General features: G+C 49.4%; 1 protein-coding gene across 1 annotated transcript in view; it reads right to left on the minus strand.

The window, feature by feature from the left end:
- Positions 1-15,515, minus strand: part of MINDY4 (MINDY lysine 48 deubiquitinase 4) — a 77,260-nt gene extending 61,745 nt beyond the window's left edge. The window contains exons 1-6 of the mRNA XM_040431359.1: positions 15,464-15,515; positions 15,338-15,415; positions 13,998-14,117; positions 13,386-13,621; positions 9,745-9,985; positions 8,760-9,115 (exon numbers count right to left, since the gene is read on the minus strand). Coding sequence (XP_040287293.1) covers positions 8,760-9,115; positions 9,745-9,985; positions 13,386-13,621; positions 13,998-14,117; positions 15,338-15,400 — 1,016 coding nt within the window. The 5' untranslated portion in view covers positions 15,401-15,415; positions 15,464-15,515. The remainder of the gene's footprint in view (positions 1-8,759; positions 9,116-9,744; positions 9,986-13,385; positions 13,622-13,997; positions 14,118-15,337; positions 15,416-15,463) is intronic.
- Between the last annotated feature and the right edge of the window lie 3,615 nt (positions 15,516-19,130).

Here is a 19,130-nt window from a genome sequence, read left to right on the forward strand (position 1 = left end):
TTGCCCACCTAGGCTGCAAAAAAGTGTCACACATGTGGTATCGCCGTATTCAGGAGAAGTTGGGGAATGTGTTTTGGGGTGTCATTTTACATATACCCATGCTGGGTGAGAGAAATATCTTGGCAAAAGACAACTTTTCCCATTTTTTTATACAAAGTTGGCATTTGACCAAGATATTTCTCTCACCCAGCATGGGTATATGTAAAATGACACCCCAAAACACATTCCCCAACTTCTCCTGAGTACGGCGATACCAGATGTGTGACACTTTTTTGCAGCCTAGATGCGCAAAGGTGCCCAAATTCCTTTTAGGAGGGCATTTTTAGACATTTGGATCCCAGACTTCTTCTCACGCTTTGGGGCCCCTAGAATGCCAGAGCAGTATAAATACCCCACATGTGACCCCATTTTGGAAAGAAGACACCCCAAGGTATTCAATGAGGGGCATGGCGAGTTCATAGAAATTTTTTTTTTTGGCACAAGTTAGCGGAAATTGATATTTTTAATTTTTTTCTCACAAAGTCTCCCGTTCCGCTAACTTGGGACAAAAAATTCAATCTTTCATGGACTCAATATGCCCCTCACGGAATACCTGGGGGTGTCTTCTTTCCGAAATGGGGTCACATGTGGGGTATTTATACTGCCCTGGCATTCTAGGGGCCCTAAAGCGTGAGAAGAAGTCTGGAATATAAATGTCTAAAAAATTTTACGCATTTGGATTCCGTGAGGGGTATGGTGAGTTCATGTGAGATTTTATTTTTTGACACAAGTTAGTGGAATATGAGACTTTGTAAGAAAAAAAATAAATAATTCCGCTAACTTGGGCCAAAAAAATGTCTGAATGGAGCCTTACAGGTGATCAATGACAGGGGGGTGATCAATGACAGGGGGGTGATCAATGACAGGGGGGTGATCAATGACAGGGGGGTGATCAATGACAGGGGGGTTGATCAATGACAGGGGGGTTGATCAATGACAGGGGGGTTGATCAATGACAGGGGGGTTGATCAGGGAGTCTATATGGGGTGATCACCACAGTCATTGATCACGCCCCTGTAAGGCTTCATTCAGACGTCCGGATGCGTTTTGCGGATCCGATCCATCTATCAGTGCATCCGTAAAAATCATGCGGACATCTGAATGGAGCTTTACAGGGGGGTAATCAATGACAGGGGGGTGATCAGGGAGTCTATATGGGGTGATCACCACAGTCATTGATCACTCCCCTGTAAGGCTTCATTCAGACGTCCGGATGCGTTTTGCGGATCCGATCCATCTATCAGTGCATCCGTAAAAATCATGCGGACATCTGAATGGAGCTTTACAGGGGGGTAATCAATGACAGGGGGGTGATCAGGGAGTCTATATGGGGTGATCACCACAGTCATTGATCACGCCCCTGTAAGGCTTCATTCAGACGTCCGGATGCGTTTTGCGGATCCGATCTATCTATCAGTGGATCCGTAAAAATCATGCGGACGTCTGAATGGAGCTTTACAGGGGGTTGATCAATGACAGGGGTGTAATCAATGACAGGGGGGGTGATCAGGGAGTCTATATGGGGTGATAACCACAGTCATTGATCACGCCCCTGTAAGGCTTCATTCAGACGTCCGGATGCGTTTTGCGGATCCGATCCATCTATCAGTGGATCCGTAAAAATCATGCGGACATCTGAATGGAGCTTTACAGGGGGGTAATCAATGACAGGGGGGTGATCAATGACAGGGGGGTGATCAGGGAGTCTATATGGGGTAATCAGGGGTGATCAGGGGCTAATAAGGGGTTAATAAGTGACGGGGGGGGGGGTGTAGTGTAGTGTAGTGGTGCTTGGTGGGACTTTACTGAGCTACCTGTGTCCTCTGGTGGTCGATCCAAACAAATGGGACCACCAGAGGACCAGGTAGCAGGTATATTAGACGCTGTTATCAAAACAGCGTCTAATATACCTGTTAGGGGTTAAAAAAAACACATCTCCAGCCTGCCAGCGAACGATCGCCGCTGGCAGGCTGGAGATCAACTCTCTTACCTTCCGTTCCTGTGAGCGCGCGCGCCTGTGTGCGCGCGTTCACAGGAAATCTCGCCCATCGCGAGATGACGCATATATGCGTGACTCTGCGCAGGGCTGCCACCTCCGGAACGCGATCCTGCGTTAGGCGGTCCGGAGGTGGTTAAACAGCTGACCGGCGGGAGTGGCGAGAATCGGACCCCCACAGAACCTAGGCCTCAGTCACATGTTGTTTGGTGGTTTTTGGGGTGCATTTGTTGCATTTTTATGGCACTTTTTACAAATAGAGTTTTATGTTTTTTTTCTGCAACCCATGAGTTTTTAAACAGGAAAGTATGTGCCCCCCCCCCCCCACTCTGATGTCACTTCATCTGTGAATCTATATAAAGAAAATATAAAGACACCATAAAAAACTAACACACATAAAAAATGCTTTCTTTCAAGCAAAAAAATAAAATAAACAATGGATGGCTACGGATTAAAAACACCAGTAAATGAACTGAAAAAAAATAAAAAATAAATAAATGCATGATGGAATATTAAAAAAACGCCCCGGACCCAAAATGGTCAATGGAGACAAAACTGAACTGAACGAAACGGAGTCACCAAAATGCATTCCGTTCCGTTTGGTTGCGTCCCCATCGCGCACAGAAAAACGCTGACACAATAGAAAACGGATCCGTCCCCCATTGACTTTCAGTGGCGTTCAAGACGGATCAGTCATGGCTATAGAAGACATAATACAACCGGATCCGTTCATGGCGGTTGTATTATGGTAACGGAAGCGTTTTTGGAGATCCATGACGGATCCGCAAAAAACGCTAATGTGAAAGTAGCCTTAAGTTGCGCCACATTCATCACAAGGTGTGCGCTCCCCAATATATGAGGTGTATCTGTGGACTGGCCTAATCCACTCCGGTTACCCGCGAGCACGGATCTGCGCCATTTTAAGGCATCAGTAATAATAAAGGTCAGAAAGTTGCTGGCCACGCCCCCTACCGCTTAGCCCCACCTACTTTCAGCGCTCCTTTTCAAAACTGCAAATTTTTGTGCAAATATGGTTGTGAAATAAAACTGCTGCAAATCAATGTATCTATTCCCTATAGCTCTGCTCATCCAGAGCTTCCTAGTTCATGAAATAAATTCCAGGAGAAGTAAAGAAGACCCAAGTGAGATAGCGGATGCCATTCACGTTGTGTGTGGAAAGCCCAGGGCGCACGGGGTTTTAAAGGGGTATTCCAACTCTCACACTGCATCAATGCCTTCCAAGATCTCCGCTTGCTGTCATTCAATGAAAGCCTTCATTGGTTACTTCCAGCCGATGGGAACCCGCCCTGGTCACCAGTAGTGGCGCCGCTTATCAGGCAGCAGACAGGACGTGCTAGGGAAACGCTGCTCATTCAGAACCCAGAGGAGAAGTCCTCTACTTATCCGTTTCTGGGAAAGCTGTGTGACCACTCACAAGTCACCCCCTCCGCTCCCACAGGGGGGGGGGGGGGGGGGCGGCACCCACGTTCTCCAGGCTAATAAGCAGGAGACAATACAGGGCTTTGTAAGCCTCATATCTACACATGCCATTCAGGGATCTGGGAAAGCTGGGTGACCTGCACTATGGCCACGGGTATAGCTCATCCGACAACTGATGAAAGTGCCATTGTGGGGTTACGTAAAGCTGGGTGACTACCAATGAGACCTGCAGGACATAGCACAATACAAGCGGGCGAGTCACGGCAGAACTGCCGCCATGTGCGAGTCAGGACCCCAGGAAAGCTGGGTGACTACAGATAGAAGGACAGAATTTGGAATCCATCTTCCCTTGCCAGCGGGTGGCCATGCAGCGATACACCTGCACACACTAGGGGGCTATGTTACTGTATTACACGTCATTCAGACCTCCAGAAAAGCTGGGTGAGAAGCAGCAGGGCCCCACAGGTCGGCACCCAACACTTCTGAAGTCCTGAATGTTGGGTATTGATCTCTCCCTCTTATGATTAGAGGCGCTGAGTTGGCGGCCATGTTGGTCGTCACCCAGCTTTCCCAGCAAGAACCAGTCCTCCATCACACAGGAACAGCTTTCCATTTATTACACAGCAAAGACCAGGGGCGCAGCTGCACCTTAAAGGCTCCTCGGGGGCGCGGCTGCACCTTAAGGACGCCTCCCCCTCTAGGACGGCCCATGAGGGACTATAATCGGCCAAATACACTCCTCCTCCCAGCCTTTTAAAAGCAGATATGGGTCACATGACGCCCTCCATGACACCTAAGAAACTGAAAGTGTCCTGGGTCCATATGGGTGGGGAAGAGCTACTTACTGGGATTTTTAAGGGATGAAAGTGTAAAATGTTGGTATCGGACCGTCTGCCACTCCACCAGAGGGGGCGCAACTCGAGGGAGAAAGGGGAGGGTCAATGTTTGTTACGATAATTGTGTGGGCGGGGGTTAGGAATGGGAAGTGGGTGTGGTATATCTGCCACTTTACCTGAAGTAGGCGGTCAGGCGACTGACACCGACCCGCTACTACTGATGGAATACCGTAATGAACGTAGGGGCATTGGTCAGCAATCTCTGTACCACGCTGCAGGATACGATGGCGCTATATAAATGAATAATCCTAATTCTGGCTGCCTGCAGTCACCACCAGGGGGAGCTCACACATACAGATGTATACAGCTCCCAGGGAACTCAACGATAAACCAGCCTATCGAAAGCTGGACCCTCAGGATTCCCTGGAAAAGCTGGGTGACAACCAATAAGCCCGCAGCTGAGGTTGTCACCCCTTTTTTCGAGCAGCATAAGATCCTCAGATGTGTAATTGTAGCCCCCACACACAGACGGGCATAATGATGTCCCAGTGATCACAGCTTATACCAGTGGAGACCCTACAGCAGGATCCCCCCCCCCCCCCGCCATGTAGTGATCCGCAATATTCACAATGTGCCCCCACAATCCTCAGAAGACAGGCCAAGATCCGAAGAAGAAACCACACATTGTATATAAACTCCTCAATAACTGAAAACCGGGTAAGAGCTGCCCCCTGGTGTCTGCACAGAAAACTGCAACTCTGTAATTAGACTCAGAAAATGTGGAGGTCATATTTAAAGGGACTTTCCAGGACTTTAACATTTGGGGGGGGGGGGGGGGCACTATCTGCTGGAGAGAAAGGCTTTTAACATAACTGTTCTATTAAACGCTGTGGCCGAGCTGCGGCAGCCGAACTTCCCGGCTTCAGCTGCACTTGGGGCAGTTTTGCGGCAAGAACTTGTAAACCGCGGCCATTAGTATCATACCACGCGCAGTTTCCATGGGGACGCTGCATTGTGCAACAGCGTCCTAAAGAGCAAGTGCAAATAGGGCTGAAACGATTACTTGATTTAATCAAGTAATTCGACGCAAAAAAAAAAAATTGCATCGAGGATTCGTTTGTGTCATGTGACCACGGAGCGGGAGTGAAGCGCTTGCTATTACTTACCGCTCCGTGGTCACCCGCCGGCCCGCACTGGATCCTGACACATCGTCAGGTCAAAGTGCACGTAAGCGCGCACTATGACCCGTCAGTGCAGCGCGCGCAGAAGAAGATGGAGGAGCTGTGGAGCGGCGCCCCTACAGGAAAGGACTGTCACTGGGGACATGGCTTGGAGAGGGAGATGGTGGCACTGGGGGGGCAAGCTGGAGGCAGTTGGCACTAGGAGGCAAGCTGGTGGCACTGGGGTGGCAGCTGAAGGCAGGGGATCTGATAGGTTTTTATAAAGGAAAACAGTTTATTCATGTTTTCTTATTAGAATACTCGATTAATCGTAAAAAAATCATGGATAGAATATTCGATTTCTAAAATAATTGTTTACTGCAGCCCTAAGTGCAAAACACACAAAACCAGGGATCTCATCTATGAGCAAGTGGTGACACCTAGTGGCCAATTACGATACATACCAGCCCTGGAATATGCAAAGAAGTATGTCCTAGAACAGTGGTGGCAAACCTATGGCACTCCGAGCCCTCTCTGTGGGCACCCGCGGACTGGAAAAAGTCTATGGTGTACCAATATGCATTAGACTTTTCCTGCCATTCATCAGCGCAGGGCGCACTATGAACAGCACAGGCAGCGCACTGAATGTAGGCGGCTATTATAGGTAAAGGACATGGAAGATATACTATACTGCACTGTAGTGCTCAGATTACATTGCTGTGTTGGCACTTTGCGATACATAAGTGGGTTTTGGGTTACAGTTTGGGCACTCGGTCTGTAAAAGGTTCGCCATCACTGTCCTAGAACCAGCTCACCGGCGCCACCCAAAGGAAGTGGATCCCTACGAGTCAAGACCCAACCTACCAACAAGACTTGGGATTTGACAAGGGAATATAACCAGGCCAAATATTCATCCGCAGACAGCTGTTTCGGGGGAGCCTGCCCCTCGTCAGTACGGAGTAGGATTCTGGCCTGGATATATTCTCTCGTCAAATCCCATGGCTTGTTCGAAAGACGGATCTTAACTCTTCGATAGGTGGCGCTGGTGAGATAGTACTTTCTTGGAAGATACCTCTTTGCATATTCATTTCCCATGGAGCATTGCAGATAAGTCTCCATACAGGACTGGTCCACCAGCAGAATAGTGAGCGCAGCTCTGGAGTCTAATACAGGATGTAACTCAGGATCAGTATTGTATGTACACAGTGACTGCACCAGCAGAATAGTGAGTGCAGCTCTGGAGTATAATACAGGATGTAACTCAGGATCAGTACAGGATAAGTAATGTATGTACACAGTGACTGCACCAGCAGAATAGTGAGTGCAGCTCTGGAGTATAATACAGGATGTAACTCAGGGTCAGTACAGGATAAGTAATGTATGTACACAGTGACTCCACCAGCAGAATAGTGAGTGCAGCTCTGGAGTATAATACAGGATGTAACTCAGGATCAGTACAGGATAAGTAATGTATGTACACAGTGACTGCACCAGCAGAATAGTGAGTGCAGCTCTGGAGTATAATACAGGATGTAACTCAGGATCAGTGCAGGATAAGTAATGTATGTACACAGTCACTGCACCAGCAGAATAGTGAGTGCAGCTCTAGAGTATAATACAGGATGTAACTCAGGATCAGTACATGATAAGTAATGCAATGTATGTACACAGTGACTGCACCAGCAGAATAGTGAGCGCAGCTCTGGAGTGTAATACAGGATGTAACTCAGGATCAGTACAGGATAAGTATTGTATGTACACAGTGACTGCACCAGCAGAATAGTGAGTGCAGCTCTGGAGTATAATACAGGGTGTAACTCAGGATCAGTACAGGATAAGTAATGTATGTGCACAGTGACTGCACCAGCAGAATAGTGAGTGCAGCTCTGGAGTATAATACAGGATGTAACTCAGGATCAGTACAGGATAAGTAATGTATGTACACAGTGACTGCACCAGCAGAATAGTGAGTGCAGCTCTGGAGTATAATACAGGATGTAACTCAGGATCAGTGCAGGATAAGTAATGTATGTACACAGTCACTGCACCAGCAGAATAGTGAGTGCAGCTCTAGAGTATAATACAGGATGTAACTCAGGATCAGTACATGATAAGTAATGCAATGTATGTACACAGTGACTGCACCAGCAGAATAGTGAGCGCAGCTCTGGAGTGTAATACAGGATGTAACTCAGGATCAGTACAGGATAAGTATTGTATGTACACAGTGACTGCACCAGCAGAATAGTGAGTGCAGCTCTGGAGTATAATACAGGGTGTAACTCAGGATCAGTACAGGATAAGTAATGTATGTGCACAGTGACTGCACCAGCAGAATAGTGAGTGCAGCTCTGGAGTATAATACAGGATGTAACTCAGGATCAGTACAGGATAAGTAATGTATGTACACAGTGACTGCACCAGCAGAATAGTGAGTGCAGCTCTGGAGTATAATACAGGATGTAACTCAGGGTCAATACAGGATAAGTAATGTATGTACACAGTGACTCCACCAGCAGAATAGTGAGTGCAGCTCTGGAGTATAATACAGGATGTAACTCAGGATCAGTACAGGATAAGTAATGTATGTACACAGTGACTGCACCAGCAGAATAGTGAGTGCAGCTCTGCAGTATAATACAGGATGTAACTCAGGATCAGTGCAGGATAAGTAATGTATGTACACAGTCACTGCACCAGCAGAATAGGGAGTGCAGCTCTGGAGTATAATACAGGATGTAACTCAGGATCAGTACAGGATAAGTAATGTATGTACACAGTGACTGCACCAGCAGAATAGTGAGTGCAGCTCTGGAGTATAATACAGGATGTAACTCGGGATCAGGATAAGTAATGTATGTGCACAGTGACTGCACCAGCAGAATAGGGAGTGCGGCTCTGGAGTATAATACAGGATGTAACTCAGGATCAGTACAGGATAAGTAATGTAATGTATGTACACAGTGACTGCACCAGCAGAATAGTGAGTGCAGCTCTGGGGTATAATACAGGATGTAACTCAGGATCAGTACAGGATAAGTAATGTAATGTATGTACACAGAGACTCCGCAAGCAGAATATTGAGTGCAGCTCTGGGGTATAATACAGTGTGAACAAGTGTACTGAGTGTGTAAACCTAACCATTATTGTAGCACCTAAGGTAAGACATTTTCCTCACTAAGCCCGACTGTACCGACTCCTGTATTCTTATCACACATCAGCGTGGTATACAGCGGGTGGTACATAGTATACAGCGGGTGGTACATAGTATACAGCCGATGCACCCACCTTCTGGAACCGTCTACACCTTCACTCTTCGATGGCTTTTGACGTTTTTCTTGTTCTGCTCCTGCGGAAAGTCTCATCTTGAAGTCCCTGTAGGCGTCCGCCGCGCTCTCTGTTCCCTCCCCCGCAGAGCTGTGGGGCTGTTGCTTAGTAACAGAAGTGACGGACGGGTTCCTGGGCACTGAATTAGTGGAAGAGGCGATCAATAATTTGGCAGAAAATTCTTTGCCTAGTTGCAATGCAGGATTTGGGGGGCTGCTCGTCGTCCCTACTCGACCATTAATCAGGGGATCGTCTTTGGCCAGGACGGTCTGATAAGATGCAGAGGAGCGTCTCTGCCCCCTCTTCTTCAGGGGCTCCTGAGGAAGAAATGACAGTGTGAAGGTTTTACATAAAGCAATTGACTGCGGACCCCCAAACTCACGAACAGCAAATCTGCTTAAGGGCTCATTCATACGAGCGCGTGCTCCCCGTGCTGTGGACTATAAATAGCAGTCCGCAATGCACCGGCGGCGTGAACCCTATATTACGGTGACTTGAATGGGTCTGCGATCCGCAATATACAGCAAAAGATAGGACGTGGCTTATCTTTTACGGTGTGGAGGAAAGAACCCGAAAGCCCACGTAAGCGCTTCGTAGTGATTCAGTGGGCTTCTGATCCGTGCCTCCGTTACGCAACACGCCATATCTTGCAGATTGTGGACTCATTCAAGTCATTATAGGATTCACGCAGCCGGTGCCCGTATATATTGCGCACACGTGCTGACTGCGGTCCGCAATACGGGCACGGACCGCATATGGTCGTGTGAATGGGTCCTAACGGTCCCATTTTCTGGACCGCACATTGAGCAATAAACTCGCCATTCAGAAATAACAGCTAGGGAGATGGGACACTTGGTGTCTGCGAGCTCTTATGGCGGCCATATTGGTTGTCACCCATCTTTCCCAAATACAGATAAATACAGACGCTGTGTCCGGTGTCACTCACCTCCTGGACACTGGCAATCGGACCAGACATCATCCCTCGTACAATCCTGCTAGATTTTGGCCTCGGACCCTCGGCCGGACCTTCCGCAACCCTGGACGTCTCCCTTTTCACCTCTCTTGTTAGATTTGCTTCGTCTTTGTACGTTCTGCTGCTTTCTGTGCTGTTCTCGGATTTCGGGTAGTCTTCACGTGTAGCTTTGGGTCGATCCTTATGATAACACGATGGCTTATCGTTGCGGCTCCTGTAAAACGTATGGGGTTAAAGGGCTTGTCCGGAGCGAAAGGAAATAAAGCTTAGAGGGGTTGTCGTGGCGGGTGTTTCAGATCACTGTAGGTTGTGTGTCCTATTAGCAGAGTGGAGAGAACACTCCTTGGGACAGTGGTAGTACTTACTCCAAAATTCCTGGCTCATTAAAGGGGTTTTCTGGGATTTACATAGTGATGACCTATCCTCAGATTAGGTCATCAATATCAGATCGGCGGGGGTTCGGCACCCGGCACCCCAGCCGATCAGCTGTATGAAGGGACGGCACGCGCCATGAGCGTGTGCCGTCTCCCTTCCCTCATCCAGCTCGGTGAGCACTGCCGTTTCATGGTGAACATGAAGTCACAGGCCGAGGAAGAGACGGCAGCCTTTACTGTGGCCTCTTGGGGGTGCAGGGGGTCTGACCACCGCGACCTGAGGATAGGTCACTAATATATAACTCCAGAAAAGAAAAAGAAAAATCAAAATCCCCTGCTTCTCTTCACACACCAATAGGGGTAACTTCTCAATCGAAATTTTTCAATGGATCATATTACACATGTCAATGCAAGTCTATGGAGAGGGGGGAGCTGAGCAGAAACAGACACACACAGACAAATGGAGGCTGCACAGGTTGGAGCTCAGCACAAGTGATTCATTCACAAAAATACAGGTTGGTACGTCTACGTAATGTCCTGCTTCTAAGTGATGGTGAGACGGTTAAGAAGGAGATTCTCCTCTACTTTCTCTGGCAGCTGGTCTCCAAAGACCAGGTCTGAGAGAGCTGCAAAGCAGATATTCAGCAAACCCAGGGGAAAACTGCTTAAAAAAAAAAAAAAAAATATCACACTTTAACCACCTCAGCCCCCAGTGCTTAAACACCCTTAATGACCAGACCACTTTTTACACTTCTGACCTACACTACTTTCACGGTTTATTGCTCGGTCATGCAACTTACCACCCAAATGAATTTTACCTCCTTTTCTTCTCACTAATAGAGCTTTCATTTGGTGGTATTTCATTGCTGCTGACATTTTTCCTTTTTTTGTTATTAATCGAAATTTAACTATTTTTTTGCAAAAAAATGTCATTTTTCACTTTCAGTTGTAAAATTTAGCAAACAAATGACATCCATATATAAATTTTTCTCTAAATTTATTGTTCTACATGTTTTTGATAAAAAAGTTATAGCATTTACAAACTATGGTACAAAAATGTGAATTTCCGCTTTTTGAAGCAGCTCTGACTTTCTGAGCACCTGTCATGTTTCCTGAGGTTCTACAATGCCCAGACAGTACAAACACCCCACAAATGACCCCATTTCGGAAAGTAGACACCCTAAGGTATTCGCTGATGGGCATAGTGAGTTCATAGAACTTTTTATTTTTTGTCACAAGTTAGCGGAAAATTATGATTTATTTATTTTTTCTTACAAAGTCTCATATTCCACTAACTTGTGACAAAAAATAAAAACCGCCATGAACTCGCCATGCCCATCACAAAATACCTTGGGGTCTCTTCTTTCTAAAATGGGGTCACTTGTGGGGTAGTTATACTGCCCTGGCATTTTAGGGGCCCTAATGTGTGGTAAGTAGTTTGCAATCAAAATCTGTAAAAAATGGCCAGTGAAATCCGAAAGGTGCTCTTTGGAATATGGGCCCCTTTGCCCACCTAGGCTGCAAAAAAGTGTCACACATGTGGTATCACCGTACTCAGGAGAAGTTGGGCAATGTGTTTTGGGGTGTCATTTTACATATACCCATGCTGGGTGAGATAAATATCTCGGTCAAATGCCAACTTTGTATAAAAGAAATGGGAAAAGTTGTCTTTTGCCAAGATATTTCTCTCACCCAGCATGGGTATATGTAAAATGACACCCCAAAACACATTCCCCAACTTCTCCTGAATACGGCGATACCACATGTGTGACTTTTTGCAGCCTAGATGCGCAAAGGGGCCCATATTCCTTTTAGGAGGGCATTTTTAGACATTTGGATCCCAGACTTCTTCTCACGCTTTAGGGCCCCTAAAATGCCAGGGCAGTATAAATACCCCACATGTGACCCCATTTTGGAAAGACGACACCCCAAGGTATTCAATAAGGGGCATGGCGAGTTCATCGAAATTTTTTTTTTTTGGCACAAGTTAGCGGAAATTGATATATTTTTTTTCCTCACAAAGTCTCCCGTTCCGCTAACTTGGGACAAAAATTTCAATCTTTCATGGACTCAATATGCTCCTCACGGAATACCTTGGGGTGTCTTCTTTCCGAAATGGGGTCACATGTGGGGTATTTATACTGCCCTGGCATTCTAGGGGCCCTAAAGCGTGAGAAGAAGTCTGGAATATAAATGTCTAAAAAATTTTACGCATTTGGATTCCGTGAGGGGTATGGTGAGTTCATGTGAGATTTCATTTTTTGACACAAGTTAGTGGAATATGTGGAAAAATAATTTCCGCTAACTTGGGCCAAAAAAATGTCTGAATGGAGCCTTACAGGGGAGTGATCAATGACAGGGGGGTGATCAATGACAGGGGGGGTGATCAATGACAGGGGGGGTGATCAGGGAGTCTATATGGGGTGATCAGGGGTGAATAAGGGGTTAATAAGTGACGGGGGGGGGGGGGGGGGTGTAGTGTAGTGGTGTTTGGTGCTACTTTACTGAGCTACCTGTGTCCTCTGGTGGTCGATCCAAACAAAGGGGACCACCAGAGGACCAGGTAGCAGGTATATTAGACGCTGTTATCAAAACAGCGTCTAATATACCTGTTAGGGGTTAAAAAAAAAAAAAATCGCATCTCCAGCCTGCCAGCGAACGATCGCCGCTGGCAGGCTGGAGATCCACTCGCTTACCTTCCGATCCTGTGAGCGCGCGCACCTGTGTGAGCGCGTTCACAGGAAATCTCGCCTCTCGCGAGAGGACGCGTATATGCGTCCACCCAGAAGAGCAGGGCCGCCGCCAGGACGCAATCCTGCGTACGGCGGTGCTGAGGCGGTTAAATATAAAAATAAAAAAAAAGGAAGAAAAACTATATAAAATGTGGAATTGCTGTAACCATACCGATCCTCAAAATGTAGGGAACAGGTAAGTTTTACCACATATGGAACGTAAAAGAGTAAGCCATAAAATTGTGTTTTTTTTTTTGTTTTTTTTTCAATTCCACCACACTGGAATTTTTTTTCCAGCTTACCACTATATCAAACGCTATATTAAATAGCGCCCTTAGGAACGAGCCCTCACCCGGCTACATGAATGGAAAAATAAAAAAGTTAGGGCTCCGGGAAGGCAGGGAGTAAAAAAACGAAATATCACTTGGACAGGGATTAATGGCGAGCTCCTCTCTTGCACACTCCAGAAGCGGCCACTAGGTGTCAGTAGAGGTGAGGCCGGCTGTACCTGTGGGTCACGCTGGAGTCGGACACGGCGGAGCTCTCGCCGGCGTCTTCATCGGAGAGGTCGTACACGTCCAGGGGGGAGGCCTCCGGCTCCTTCCGCTGATTTCCTCGGATGAATATCTTCGTGGCCTCCGTGTTTCGGTCTCCCGTCATTTTCAACATTTGATTTTTCCCAAAACTTTCGAGAAAATACTTTGTGATGAGCTCGAGGAGGGTCTTCAGGGGTCTGTCAGCCAACTGCGGAGAAATGAAAGCTCATTAACCTGTCGTTTACCGGTCCGTGGGAGTGCGTCTGATAATCCACAAACTCTGATAATCCGACACGTAGACCAAAACACAAAGGGTTAATATAAAGCAAGGCCCCGGATCATCGGAATTTCGGAACTATCCAAGATCCTGGAGGGAAAGCGGACACAATGAGAGAGATCGGGGCCCTCAAAGCAACGTCCAGACCGACTGTAACAAACCCTCAGCTGTGAGAATTATTAGCTCTGGATGGGATTTCAGCCTCTGGATGTAACTAAGAATATTTGCATTCAATGACAACAAGCAGAGCTTCTATGGCTAGGATTATATAGGGGTCACCGACCTCTCTGCCCCCCCAATCACTTACCTTATTCTCTTTATATAAAGACTCCAGGTGCAGGACGCTCCTCAGCTCATTCCTATTGTTGATGCTTTGTGAGGAGCGAGGAAACTCCACCTCCAGAGCTGCGCTCGTCTTCTTTAACCCCTTAGGGGGAGATGATAAGAAAGTGGATCAGACCCGGTCATAACCAAACTCGCCTCAAACATCAAGACTCAGGGGGGCGCTGACACTTTCGGGGGGGCAGGGGGAGCCGGCCCTCGGGAGGGGGCAGGGGGAGCCGACCCTCGGGAGGGGGCAGGGGGAGCCGACCCTCGGGAGGGGGCAGGGGGAGCCGACCCTCGGGGGGGGGCAGGGGGCGCCGACCCTCGGGAGGGGGCAGGGGGAGCCGACCCTCGGGAGGGGGCAGGGGGAGCCGACCCTCGGGAGGGGGCAGGGGGAGCCGACCCTCGGGAGGGGGCAGGGGGAGCCGACCCTCGGGAGGGGGCAGGGGGAGCCGACCCTCGGGAGGGGGCAGGGGGAGCCGACCCTCGGGAGGGGGCAGGGGGAGCCGACCCTCGGGAGGGGGCAGGGGGCGCCGACCCTCGGGAGGGGGCAGGGGGAGCCGACCCTCGGGAGGGGGCAGGGGGAGCCGACCCTCGGGAGGGGGCAGGGGGAGCCGACCCTCGGGAGGGGGCAGGGGGAGCCGACCCTCGGGAGGGGGCAGGGGGAGCCGACCCTCGGGAGGGGGCAGGGGGAGCCGACCCTCGGGAGGGGGCAGGGGGCGCCGACCCTCGGGAGGGGGCAGGGGGCGCCGACCCTCGGGAGGGGGCAGGGGGCGCCGACCCTCGGGAGGGGGCAGGGGGCGCCGACCCTCGGGAGGGGGCAGGGGGAGCCGGCCCTCGGGAGGGGGCAGGGGGAGCCGGCCCTCGGGAGGGGGCAGGGGGAGCCGACCCTCGGGAGGGGGCAGGGGGAGCCGACCCTCGGGAGGGGGCAGGGGGAGCCGACCCTCGGGAGGGGGCAGGGGGAGCCGACCCTCGGGAGGGGGCAGGGGGAGCCGACCCTCGGGAGGGGGCAGGGGGAGCCGACCCCCGGGAGGGGGCAGGGGGAGCCGACCCCCGGGAGGGGGCAGGGGGAGCCGACTCTCGGGAGGGGGCAGGGGGAGCCGACCCTCGGGAGGATCTGCGAGGATCTGGCGACATTGGCGGCCATGACAGGTACCCAAGAGCTAGCACTCTAGGGTGACACCTAATACACATATACATCTATATGGAGCAGTGCTCTGCAGATGCCCAGTTTGAGTAAAACTACAACTCCCAGCATATCCTCAGATGCTAAAGCTTCAGAAGATGCTGGGAGCTGCAGTCATCTCTACAGATCAGCCGTACCTTCCTGCTCAGAAACTCCCTGACCAGGGACGACGCCGCGGCCTCCACGAAGCTCTGCTCCATGCCGGCTCCTCAGGCACGGCTCCGGCTCCCTGAGGCACGGCTCCGGCTCCCTGAGGCACGGCTCCGGCTCCCCATCCCCAGGCTCCGGTACCGCAGGCCGCACAGCCTGTTTAGCCGCGGTTACCATGGAGACCGAGCGGACACTTCCTGTCTGCGCTCGGCGCTCGCCATCTAGTGGCCGAATCTGGAAATGCGCAGTAATGTAGAGGCGGCTGCTACAATGGGAGGCGGCATATACAGAAGAATCCAGGATATTATCCAGAAATAGAAAATCTTATCAGTGTATTGACCCTAATTCAAAAGTATGTAATTCACAGGGAGGTCTGGGGGCTGTGTATGTAATATGGGGCCACAAAGCCACAGGTGAGGGGATAAAGGCCATGACAGCAATTTTATCAATACAACTCAGGTGAGTATTATGAGGTTCTGCAGCAGCTGAGGTGTGTATTAGAAGGTTCTGCAGCGGCTGGGGTATTTATTATGAGGTTTTTCAGCAGCTGAGGTGTATTAGGAGGTTCAGCAGTGACTGGGGTCTTTATTAGGAGGTTCTGCAGCAGATGTGATGTGCATTATGAGGTTTTGCAGCGGATGAGCTGTGTATTAGGAGGTTCTCCAGCAGCTGAGGTGTGTATTATGATGTTCTCCAGCAGCTGAGGTGTATTAGGAGGTTCTCCAGCAGCTGAGGTGTGTATTAGGAGGTTCTCCAGCAGCTGAGGTGTGTATTAGGAGGTTCTCCAGCAGCTGAGGTGTGTATTAGGAGGTTCTGCAGCAGCTGAGGTGTGTATTAGGAGGTTCTCCAGCAGCTGAGGTGTGTATTAGGAGGTTCTGAAGCAGTTGAGATGTATTAGGAGGTTCTGAAGCAGCTGAGATGTATTAGGAGGTTCTGCAGCAGCTGAGATGTATTATGAGGTTCTGCAGCAGATGAGGTGTTTATTAGGTTTTGCAGCAGCTGAGGTGTATTAGGAGGTTCTGCAGCAGCTGAGGTGTGTATTAGGAGGTTCTCCCGCAGCTGAGGTGTGTATTAGGAGGTTCTGCAGCAGCTGAGGTGTGTATTAGGAGGTTCTGCAGCAGCTGAGGTGTATTGGAGGTTCTGCAGCAGATGAGGTGTGTATTGGAGGTTCTGCAGCAGCTGAGGTGTATTGGAGGTTCTGCAGCAGCTGAGGTGTGTATTAGAAGGTTCTGCAGCGGCTGGGGTATTTATTATGAGGTTCTGCAGCAGCTGAGGTGTGTATTAGAAGGTTCTGCAGCGGCTGGGGTATTTATTATGAGGTTCTTCAGCAGCTGAGGTGTATTAGGAGGTTCAGCAGTGACTGGGGTCTTTATTAGGAGGTTCTGCAGCAGATGTGATGTGCATTATGAGGTTCTGCAGCGGATGAGATGTGTATTAGGAGGTTCTGCAGCAGCTGAGGTGTGTATTGGAGGTTCTGCAGCAGCTGAGATGTATTATGAGGTTCTGCAGCAGCTGAGGTGTGTATTAGGAGGTTCTGCAGCAGATGAGGTGGATCTCGGACGGTTGGCAGGTATCCATACACACACATCTCCATCATCTATGCACACATATTACATATCCATCATCCATACATCATCCGACATTTCTAACCCTCAAAATATAAGGCTCTGTGTAAGGTGCTGCTCTACTACATGCTGTAAAAAGTCAGAAACTTCAGTGGACACCACCCGATGGGGGCTAATAGAGTGCTCTTCTGTCCATCAGTATCACGGGGCCTATGAGTCATCATACATACATCACACAATCAGGGTAGATTATGTTAGGACGGGCGTACGATGCGCCAAGATTAGAGGTTCAAGCCTTGAAGTTATTTTGGCCATGCTAGGAGGTTCATGTGCCAGGAAATTACATTTCTGGTGCCAGATTTGAGAGTTTCCTAAGCCAAATACACACATCATACAAACACATCCATTCTTGATCAATGACTTTTCAAATACTTTCTTCCCAGGTCCCATCCCTATTTGATAGGGCATAACACCCCTTTTTGAGACACATCATCCCTAGGGTTGCCACCTGGCTGGTAAACCACCAACCTATTGAGTATTACCAGCAGGAGAACGGTGCTAGTATTTAATTTTTCAGATGAAACCTTCTGAGAAGAGCTTGTGCATTGATGTTCTCAGCAGGCTGTCAAGATCTATCCTCAGAACCAAATCTCTTTCAACACACCAATATTTTCCTCCCAACCTTGACATCAAGGAGGCTCTTAATCTCGAACTCATCCTCAGGACCAGCTGGCATAGGAGCAGAGACTAGAAACTGGAAACCTGGAATAGTGGTTGAGCACCAGAGGTTTAGGATGTGCAATGTGGAAGAAATTAAGAAGACGCAGAGAAGGTGATGGCCTAAGAGTTGAGGAGCAAACTTGTAGCATGGCATCTGAAACAGATGTCTCTAGAAAATAGTCAGATTTTGTCTCCTTGAGGGTAAAATCAGCAGCCGGCACCTGGAACAGGAAGTGGAATCCGCAGATGTTGTCCAGATACCAAGTAGAATGGAGAATTATTGGTAGAGTTTCCCAAGTGGTTATTATAATTTGGCCAAGGGAAGCAAAAGTACCCATTCATCATGGTGAGAAGAGATGAAATGGCACAGATAATTCTCCAACTCTTAGTAAATACTTTCTACCTGCCATTGGACTGATGATGAAATGCTAAAGATAAATCTAACTTGACATTCAGAAGTCTACTGTAACAGTCCTACAGGCTCACCTGAGTCAGAGGACCGCTGGCTGGAGGTAGGAGTGGAGCCCAGTGGCAAGGACCGCAGGCAGGTAGTAGGTGCAGGAAGTCTGGCAGAGGCGTAGTCAGTAGGCAGGCGGTGGGTCAGGGCAGGCGGCAGTAAGTGTAGTCAGACAATCCGGATGGCAACGGTGGTAGCAGTTCAGTAGGTAGGGACAAGCAGAAGAGTAGTCGGTAGGCAATTCCTGGTCAGCAGTGGACTTTCAATAGTAACAAGAGCAGCAGATGAGGAGAAGCTTGATCAAGGCTCAGGAGCTTAATAATCAGCAACCTGGAGTGCAAGGGGCTGGACTTATATAGGGAAGTACCAGGTGTGGGGAATCAAGGGTAATGAGCAAGGCTTGGCAAGACTGAGGTTAACTAATAGGCTTCAGGGAGGAATGTCCAGAGAGGACGGTAGCCTAGTAAGCAGGGCTACCGCCTGGGATGTGGCTGGTCACGGGTTTGAATCCCGACAGTACTCCCCCCCTTCCAAGGTGACCTCCAGGCACCGCAGGGGCAGGCTTACCGGGGTGCCGTTGGTGGAACTCTTTTACCAGTCTGGGGGCGTGGACATTTTCTTCTCGCTCCCAGGAGTTATCCTCAGGAGGGTAACCCTCCCACCCAATTAGGTATTGTAGTCTTCCCCGGGGGATCATGGAGTCGAGAATCTTTGCGACAACATATTCTTCTTCACCCTGTACCCTTACGGGTGGTGGAGGGGGAGAGTGGCGGCCTGTGAAGGTGTTCTCCACGTATGGCTTGAGGAGAGAGCAATGGAAGACAGGGTGCACCCTAATGGAGTCCGGAAGGTCGAAACGGAAAGTGACCTCGTTGATTTGTGCGGTGATCCGGAACGGACCCATGTATCTTTGGGCAAATTTTTGGGAGGGGACCTTCAATCTGAGGTTCCTGGTGGACAGCCACACCTTGTCTCCCACATGGAAGCCCGGGGTGGGTTTGCGACGTCTGTCTTCTCCCTGTTTAAAGCGCCTCTGGG

Source organism: Bufo bufo, chromosome 5, assembly GCF_905171765.1.
Source record: "Bufo bufo chromosome 5, aBufBuf1.1, whole genome shotgun sequence".
NCBI lineage: Eukaryota > Metazoa > Chordata > Amphibia > Anura > Bufonidae > Bufo > Bufo bufo.